This window comes from Etheostoma cragini, chromosome 11, assembly GCF_013103735.1.
Source record: "Etheostoma cragini isolate CJK2018 chromosome 11, CSU_Ecrag_1.0, whole genome shotgun sequence".
In the NCBI taxonomy this organism is placed as follows: domain Eukaryota; kingdom Metazoa; phylum Chordata; class Actinopteri; order Perciformes; family Percidae; genus Etheostoma; species Etheostoma cragini.
This window is the reverse complement of record NC_048417.1, coordinates 3,510,298-3,519,476: the sequence shown is the minus strand read 5'-3', so window position 1 is coordinate 3,519,476 and position 9,179 is coordinate 3,510,298. Positions and strand designations below refer to the sequence as shown.

Below are 9,179 nucleotides of genomic sequence, written 5' to 3'. Positions count from 1 at the left end.
TTACTAAGCTAACCAGGGTACCTGCAGGGTCTATAAATACAACACTTACTAAGCTAAACAGGGTACCTGCAGGGTCTAAAAATACAACACTTACTAAGCTAAACAGGGTACCTGCAGGGTCTAAAAATACAACACTTACTAAGCTAACCAAGGTACCTGCAGGGTCTATTAATACAACACTTACTAAGCTAACCAGGGTACCTGCAGGGTCTATAAATACAACACTTACTAAGCTAACCAGGGTACCTGCAGGGTCTATAAATACAACACTTACTAAGCTAACCAGGGTACCTGCAGGGTCTATTAATACAACACTTACTAAGCTAACCAGGGTACCTGCAGGGTCTATAAATACAACACTTACTGAGGTAACCAGGGTACCTGCAGGGTCTATAAATACAACACTTACTAAGCTAACCAGGGTACCTGCAGGGTCTATAAATACAACACTTACTTAGCTAACCAGGGTACCTGCAGGGTCTTAAAAGTCTTAAAAATGTTTTCATAATAATTTCAAAAAAGAAGGCCCAAAAGGTCCTTTATTGTTTTGTTACAAAACATGTTTGCGTACTGCAGTAACATGTTAAATTTGTTCAACTACTTTGTTAACAATTATTTTTATAGCCCACAATACTTTCTGATATTCTATTATATCCTACTTGCCAGTATGTTCATGAAGTTGGTATTAGATTTAATTCTAAATGGTACACAAACCTCTTACATTTGTCTTGGTGAAACCTGCTATACCCATGGAGTATGCATTAACCAGCCATTGTTTATCTGCTTGGTAAAATACTTAGACTGTATGTGTTTAATTGTCTGGAAAGGTCTGGGATCAAATTCCACTCCTTCGACCCTCTGACGTACCGGGCTGACTGGCCTAACTAACCAGATAGAAAAAGAACAACCAACAAGTTCTCTGTTTTTCCCCCTTTAGTCTCACCTACACAGAAGTGTCACCCAGAGATCTGCTGACATTTCTTCACGCTGTGTGTGTTTGTTTGGCCTTGGGGTGCCGCTGTTGTTCCAGTTCTAGCTGGGAGCCAAAGAGAGTTGGGTGTGTTGTCTAGAGCTTCTCTCTTTACACTCTTTCATAAAACAACACGGCCTACCAAAATGGAATACGCTTTGAAAACTAGTAAAAAAAACTGCATAAAGCTTAGACACAGATTTCTTCAATTTCAATTCAGTTTTCTTGAGATTAAAAAGACATTTACATGTGGTGTTCTCTCAGTGAAGGCTGATGCTTTCATCTCAGTAAAAGGTCCTCTGTGAGCTTGTGATCATCCTAATTTGTCCTTAAAGTTCAGGCTTTGATGTTCTGTACAGTAGTCTGCATTTTCTTTCCTTCAAATTTGCCTTATTGAAAAATAGAACAATGATTGTCTGCAGGGTCACACTCCGGTCCTTCTGTTTTTATTTCAGCAGTACTTCACTTCCCAAATCACCCAAATCCTTTCTTTGGTGATCTCAATTCTATAATTCTGCTGAGTGTGTAGTTCTTACAGACTCTTACACTTATACTCATACTTCTTGTACTACTATAATACGTTTTTAAATGCTTTTTCCCAAAAAATTAAAATAATAACATGATCCCAACATACTATTAGCAAAGATGAATCTGCATATTTATAAAAGACAACAATCTCAACAGCATTTATCATGAGAATAAGAAAAGCTTTATCCCCGAGTACATTTTTTTACACATAGGATTTTGTTTTGGTGCTGTCGGTACGTGTCATACAATCTCTAAATATAAAAAGGATAAGATAATCAAGTGCCAGAATATAACAATATAAGTATAAACATAAATACATATTATGTATTAAAAATAAAAATTAAACAAGAGGAGCAGCAGACTAAGTACAGTGGCATGTAGAGCCAGAGGTGGAGTGTGGATACCAGGGTGGGTTCCAGGCCTTGTTGATAAGGCTCCTGGCGGAGGGGGAGTTATATTGGCGTGAGGTTTTGGTCCTGATTTATATATACAGTATATATTTTTTGTGCTTTCTTGATGAGGGAGCTGATGTTCAGCTCCGACATGATGTCTTTTTGAGATGAATGTTCCCAGGAATCGGAAAGACTCCACGCTGTCAATTGTGGAGTCACTGAGGGTGCTGGGGGCTTCCTGAAGTCCACAACCATCTCCACTGTCTTCAGGGCGTTGAGGTCTCGATTGTTCTGATTGCACCAGGTCACCAAGTGGTCAGCCTCTGACCTGTAGGCGGACTCTTCACCATCGGAGATGAGCACGATAAGGAAGGTGTCGTCCGAACTTCAACAGTTTGATGACTGGTGACCGGGTCACAGCTGTTTGTGTAAAGGGAGAAGAGCAGAGGAGAATGAACGCAGTCCGTTTGTGATACGATGTTGATGGACTGAGTCTGAAACGTGTTTCCCCAACTTCACTTGCTGCTTCCTGTCAGACAGGAAGTCAACGTTCCACCTGCAGGTGGAGTCAGGCACACCTAGCTGGGAGAGCTTCTTCTTTATACGCCTACTGGCCTGTAAGGTCGCCACAGTCACTCCCCGATGTGAGTCGAGGGCAGAGTTGAGTTGCGCGTGCGTTACTTTGCGACACGTCGCCTACAAGATGCTAACGAGAGACTTCTGTAATGTCAGTACAGTAAAAATGGACCTACTTAAGCAAGATGGTTCACTGCTGGCTACAGGTTAGCATCAAACACAACAAAGGCTGTTAGTTGATTGGCGTTTTAATCTAACATTAGCAATCAAACAATAATAGATAGCTTAAACGTTTTTCAAATGACTGCTAGCTTAGCTACAAGCTAGCAATCAAACACATCAAAGACTGGAATGGCGTTTGATTAGCGTTAGCAAGCAAACAATCATAGAAAGCTATTTTTGAAATGATTCCCTTCTTCTGTTATTGTTTGGGATGGAAATGCCCAGAGAGTCACATATGTGATCTTTTGAATTTCCCTGTATTTTTTACACCACCACCATGTGAAAGTTGACACCAAACACAGCAGCTAGCTGTTATCCACCATCTCTAATCTCACCCTGAGGTCAATAGTTTTTTTTTCTTAAGAGGAAGTAACATGAGTATGACACAATTAACGTTGCAAGTTTTAGCAACTCACAGTATACAAGTTCATGTAACTAACATAAATACTGTTTAGTTGCTCAGGCAGGACTGACAACAAGATGTTTAAACCTGAAATGCTTAATCCCTGTAGATTAGATCCTTAGCTGCAGCTAAGGATTATTTTCATTATCCACTTCTTTCATTATCTCTTGAACAATTTCTCCATTAGTTGTTTGGTCTCTAAAATGTCAGAAAATGAAAAAAAATGTGGATCAGTTTCCCATAAAGCCCAAGATGACGTCCTCAAATGTCTTGTTTTGTCCACAACTCAAAGATATTCAGTTTACTGTCACAGAGGAGAGAATAAACTATTTATTACACATTTAACCATCTGAAACACAGAATTTTTTACTTTCTCAAAGACAAAATGACCCAAACCAATTAATCAATTATCAAAATAGTTGTTGTAATTTAATAGTTGACAACTAATCAATTAATCTTTGCCGCTCTACAGTAGATAAAGAGATAGTATGGAGACAGTAATTCATCTTACTTCTGTAACATTAGTTCCTTCATTGCAAGCCGTAGTAACAACGTGAAATACACGTACATGTTGAGGAGAGTGGCACTTTCTCTGCTGCCGCTGCTGGTTTCTGTCATAATAGTCCCGCAGACCTTCCTTCACAGCTCTGTGGAGGAAGGTCTGGCTAGTCCACACAGCATCCCGGGATGGGAGAAAAACGTGCTCTGGTTTATTGGCATTTCTTTAAACCAATCATAATGGTCTTGGGCGGTGCTAAGAAACAGATTGGACAAATAGTCTAGCTGCCTGGATTTACCCTGCAGAGATCTGAGGACCAGGTAACCATAGTCCTCAGAAATCCACCGGAGGTTAGTACGGCAACACAAAGAAAGAGGAACGGGACGAACATCCGGGACGAAATTTCTGGCGGCAACGTAGCAATCCTAGAAGTGTAACATTGTCCATGTAGACTACTGCCACGTTGACTTTTGGGAAAGATAGATGCTCCTTGTCTCAAAGTAGCTTTACATCCCGGTCTGGTTGAATTCAGTAACCGTCCTCTCCTTCAAATGGGCACTAAAGTTGACATTTGCCTGTCTTCTGTTGTCCTGTCGTTCTTACCGTCCTGCTCTGCCGTAGAGCTGCTCCCGCTCACTCCAGCCCAATCTTGCAGACAGAACATGTTGCGCACCAAGCGCAGCACCTCCTTCCTCACTGAGGAGGACAACAGGAAGAACATGACCGGATCCAGGCAGCTGTTGACGGCTGAAAACACCAAAGCCACCTCGTTGGCTTTGTCTGCAACGCCCTGCCAGAAACACGACACCTCCTTAATCTGCGTTATGATGTAGAACACCCTGACGATGTGATATGGGACGAAGCACATGGTGAAGAGGAAGAGGATGAAGAAGGACTTCCTGGCAGTTCGGGCGTAGCGGGCCGAGTTGGGCAGGTTGGGCTTCTCTTGTGACGTTCTCAGAAGGTTGAGGGCAATCTTTCCATAAGACACCATCAGAGAGACGAAGACAAGCCAGAAGAGGACCAGCATGCCCATGTTGATGTAGGCTTTCCACTTTGCATCAAGCAGCTGCTTGTAGTGGAAACACCTGGAAACAGCAAACATAAGTCAGCTCAAACTGACTAATGCAAGATAATTTTTTGTATTTATTATGTCATAATGTTGGAATTTCATCTTAAACTTGGCAAATACAGTGAATAATGAGGTAATCGTATTTGAAAGAAAACGCTCCGGTTTCAACAGTTTTTCTTTTTTTGCTTGGTTCAGTGTCACTCAACACCAAGCTGGTCTTCTATGATTGGTTATTTGCTCCATCTAGGCAGGGACTACTGTTTTTAAGCTACTGCAGTGTTCAAATTATCACATGTACAGTAGCTACATGCTAATGCAAATTTGGCATGTTTCCTCGGAGTGGGATATCGAACAATAACACCAAGTTCTGGGCTGATACCTGTTAGTTTGGCCGAGATATGCTAAAGTTTATGTTGAGTAGCTAGCTACAAAATTGAGTTTGGTTGTCAATTGTGCATAGTTTAACCTAGCAAAAAATTCTTTTAATAACTTTTGGTTAGGTCCATCTTGAGATGCTACCGGGTTTTGTGCATATTGGTCGCATGGACTAGGAGTTCAAAAAATTTGGTTTTGCACATTGCGCGATATTGCGAAAAAATGGAAAATGGAGACAAATTAACAAGTGGATGTAAGGGTTTATGTGTTATGTCGGAGTTATGGGCAAAACACGTTTGACGTCACTATAGCGTCACCTAGTTGTCAATATGTGTAATGTTTGGTAGGTGAGGTCCATGACCCATCGTACATCTACACTGTAAATTTGAAGTTGCTAACATTAGTTTAAGTGATGAATCCAAACCTGGGTCCCATATGCCATGCACACTTTGATGAATCAGTACCCCACTGTAGGGGTGGCCTTAGGAGTGGCCCTAGATGGTACCCCCAAAATATTCAAAGATGTCAAATTTTGGCCAATTTCTGAGAGGTTTCCCAGAGGTTTTGCGTTGATAGGATTTATTTTGGCCAAGATATGGCAAAGTTTATGTTTTTGTAGCTAGCTACACAAATTTGTTTTGATAACTTTTTGTCAGGTTGGTCTGGAGATGTCTACCACGTTTAGTAGGAGGAGTTTGGAAAACTAGGATAAAATGTGATATTATGTGCCTATTGTGCATAAATTAGTGCATATATTTTGTTTTGGTTGTTTTTGTATGTGTAAGAAAAATTACTCGTATTTGTCCTCGTACCTGGCAAATAAAGCTGATTCAGATTCTTAAAGTCTAAGTGTAAAAGGGCGTGGCCTATATCAGGAGATTAGGCTGAATTCAGGCAATGCGTGGCTATATGTATTTTGTGCGATGTACAGTTTGGGAGTTATAAGGCCAAATTCATTTCTTCTATAGCGCTATTTAGTGGTAGAAGGTCCTTGCAGGGATCTGGACCAGTCCTGAACATTGCAACCCCGCGCCATGTACGGTTTAAGCTGTAGCCTGACTTTTACTAGCAATAGAATAATCCTTAGGAAAACAATAGGGTTCCACAGCCCTGCCCACTCAGGCTTAGACCGCTAAATATCAGTTGAAAATCTGGAGCTTTAAAGATTAGTCGAATAGTTGCAACTCTGATCTGGGTACAAAAAGTATCGAATCGAATGCCGGTATCGTTTGACTGGAGAAGTTTCAATGCTACTTGGTACAGAGTCATTTTGGTTAATTCATACAAGGAATCTAGTTCCAATACCCACGCCCCAAAATATACATCCCAAGAGTTTCATTGTACAGTAGGTGTCACCAACCGGTTCGACTCTGGGTTGCTCTTTGACACCAGGAACACCACCATCACAGTGAAGGACACAATCCAGATGAGGGCACAGAGCATGGTGCTCCGCTTTGTGGACCGCAGTCTGTGCTGCCCCCGCACGCCACGATGGATCTTCATGTAGCGGTCCACGCTGATGAGCCCCAGCAGCGTGACACTGATGTACATGTTCATGTAGAAGAGGTTGCCCACGACATTACACAACATGGGAGCCAGCGTCCAGACGTTTCCGCGGCTGTGGTAGAGTATCCTGAACGGCAGACACAACACCAGCAGCAGGTCAGCGAAAGCTGTGTTTATGAGAAACACCCGCACTGAGTTCTTCTTAGAGTCAACGCAGAAGAAAACCCACAGAGCCACCAGGTTCCCAACGAGACCCAGGACGAAGATTACAGTGTAGAGCACCGCCAGCAGGCTCTGCAGCGCGTTGTGATCCACACAGGTTCGATTGGTCGCGCTGAAGTTCAGCTCGCTGCTCTCTGTGAGAAGAAGGGAGCTGTTGGAAGTCTGGAAGGTGGTTTTGGCAAATGGGGCCGACATGTTTTTTGTCGTGGTAGTTTTTTGTGATCCTCAGTCCTGCAAAATGCGAAGAAAAGAACATGTGAAGAACTTTTGATGAACCGTTAAACCCTTGTGTTGTCTTCCCGTCAACATGCAACTTGTTGTCCTCTTTGGTCAACCTATTTATTTATTTTGTAATGCTTTTTAGAGGTTTCCAGCATTTATTTTTCTCTACTAGTACCACCAGATTCACCACTGACCAATCAAATTATAACCTCTAGTTTTACACTAAATTCATTGTTTATAAACCTCATTCATATGAAAGTATACCTCATTTTTGAAAAACTGTCAAAGTTGAATCAGGGTACTGAACCATTTTGTTGTTTCCTCGAATGCTATACAATGCAATAAAACATCCAATATTTTATGTAATTGCTGTATTAATATGATTACATTACAATAAAACAATTTTAGCAGGTATTAAATTAACTTTAACTTGTCTGTTCACAGCAAGTCCTATAAATATTTCACAGTTTACTGCATGTTTCTGGGTTAAGTGTATCAACATTAGCATTAACATTCGCGAAGAGCATTGTATAGAACAATCCGTGTTATTTTCGGGTAATGTTGTAGTGTTCGCTTCACATGCAGGTTTGTGTTGTCCAGCTGTATAAATTTGCCCTAAATTAGCATTGATGATTATGTTAAAATCCGTCCTTTTGTTTGAGTAAAAGCTCAAAGCTGGCGGTTAACCTAGATGCTCTGTGGTCAACGCTCGGAAATGCGTCCTGTCTTCTGCCTTTGCGTAGTATTTTTCTGTAGATTGCTTAAACAAGTAGTTGTCTAATCCCTGCAGCTATGAAATCCGCTCACAATGTCATTCACACAGATTACAACCACACAGTAGAGGGGTCTAAAACAAGACCTCCATGACGGGGAGCGGAGTTAATGTCCAGGAAGAAGTTAAGGAGACGTTAAGGAGACTTTCCCCCACAAAATGGGTGTTATGGCCCTATATTAGCGTGTCATCATTTAGGAGCGTCCTCTCCCGTTCCCGTTAAAATCCAGGCACGTTTCTACCTCTGAGCATCGCTAATATGATGGAGGGTTTGCTGAGCAGGTGGGAGAGATTTTCAGGAGAAGAAACTGATCCGCTTGTGTGTGAAGTGAAAGCGTGCGAGCAGAAATCATACTACTTATGATAAAATATTAAAATACTATTTCACATTGTAATATTTTTATTTTTAATCTTCTGCATGTGTGTGTGTGTGTGTGTGTGTGTTGCTGTCCATTAATTCAGTTCAATTCAAAATAACCTTCAGTGGTAGCCCTAATTGTTCTAACTCAGTTAACTCAGGTCTTTTTTTTTTTTTTTTTTTTTTTAATCATCTATAAATAATGTAAAAGGACGAGTTTACAGAAGCACAAACCTCACCAGTTCTCAGATGTTTGTGTGTGTTGAGCAACCACAAGTGCCAACTCATATCAAAAGATCAGCAAGTAAAAAAAAAAAAGGTTAACTGGAAAACAGCATGAAGCAGTTCAGCAGCCAGTTTAGAGACGCTGCTCACACTTCAGACTGGAACCTGTCAAAGTACTCACCAAGTCATTGAAGTCCAGTATGTTTGCTCTTCTTCTTGCACACAAACTCTGCTGGAGGATCACTTCTTGCAGTACTTTTCTTTCCATCAGAGTGACTCCAGTGGATCCCCCCCCCTCCAGTTTAATCCAAAGGACAAGCGATCCCAAATGTGCAACCCTCAAAAAGTTCACAATCCTTCAGTCATTGTGTGTTTAAAATATCTCCAAATATTATTATAAGCTCAAATATGAGCTTAACTGCGTAGTCTCTCCCTATAGTTTCCTCTCCCCAGCAGTGCTAAGGAAACATACAGAGAAATGCTGAAGTACCGAATGTGGTGATGTTGTAAAGAGAAAAGTTAAAGCTGTGGTCAACCCCCTCCCTGTCGCTGTGCAGACATGTGGGCTGAGATAGAAAGAAAAAGAAGGGCCGGGCTTGTTTCAGACCTTCTGATTACACACCAGGGCCAGCAGTGGATTCACAGAGCATGCTCCACTTGTATAAACACAATATGCTTTTCACTTTGGGCTCTGATGATAATATGGAGGTATCCGCTGAGTGTAGCCAACTGTGAAAGAAAAAGGCTCCAAAAATACCAGCGCATGCCCTCACAGTAATTAAAGCAAGGCCGGGGCAAAACTGCCACCCAGGAGACCTTCGATGGGGGGGGGGGGGG

The 9,179-nt window shown here is 41.6% G+C and overlaps 2 protein-coding genes across 2 annotated transcripts in view; one reads left to right on the top strand and one right to left on the bottom strand.

The window, feature by feature from the left end:
• caska (calcium/calmodulin-dependent serine protein kinase a) overlaps nucleotides 1-9,179 on the top strand; it is a 136,057-nt gene that overhangs the window by 75,939 nt on the left and 50,939 nt on the right. The gene's annotated exons all lie outside the window — the stretch shown is intronic.
• Nucleotides 3,908-9,106, bottom strand: LOC117953110 (probable G-protein coupled receptor 34). The gene is given in 4 exon segments (XM_034885896.1): nucleotides 3,908-4,176; nucleotides 4,179-4,678; nucleotides 6,398-6,996; nucleotides 8,524-9,106. Coding segments are annotated over 3 exon segments (1,143 nt in total). The 5' UTR covers nucleotides 6,961-6,996; nucleotides 8,524-9,106; the 3' UTR covers nucleotides 3,908-4,096.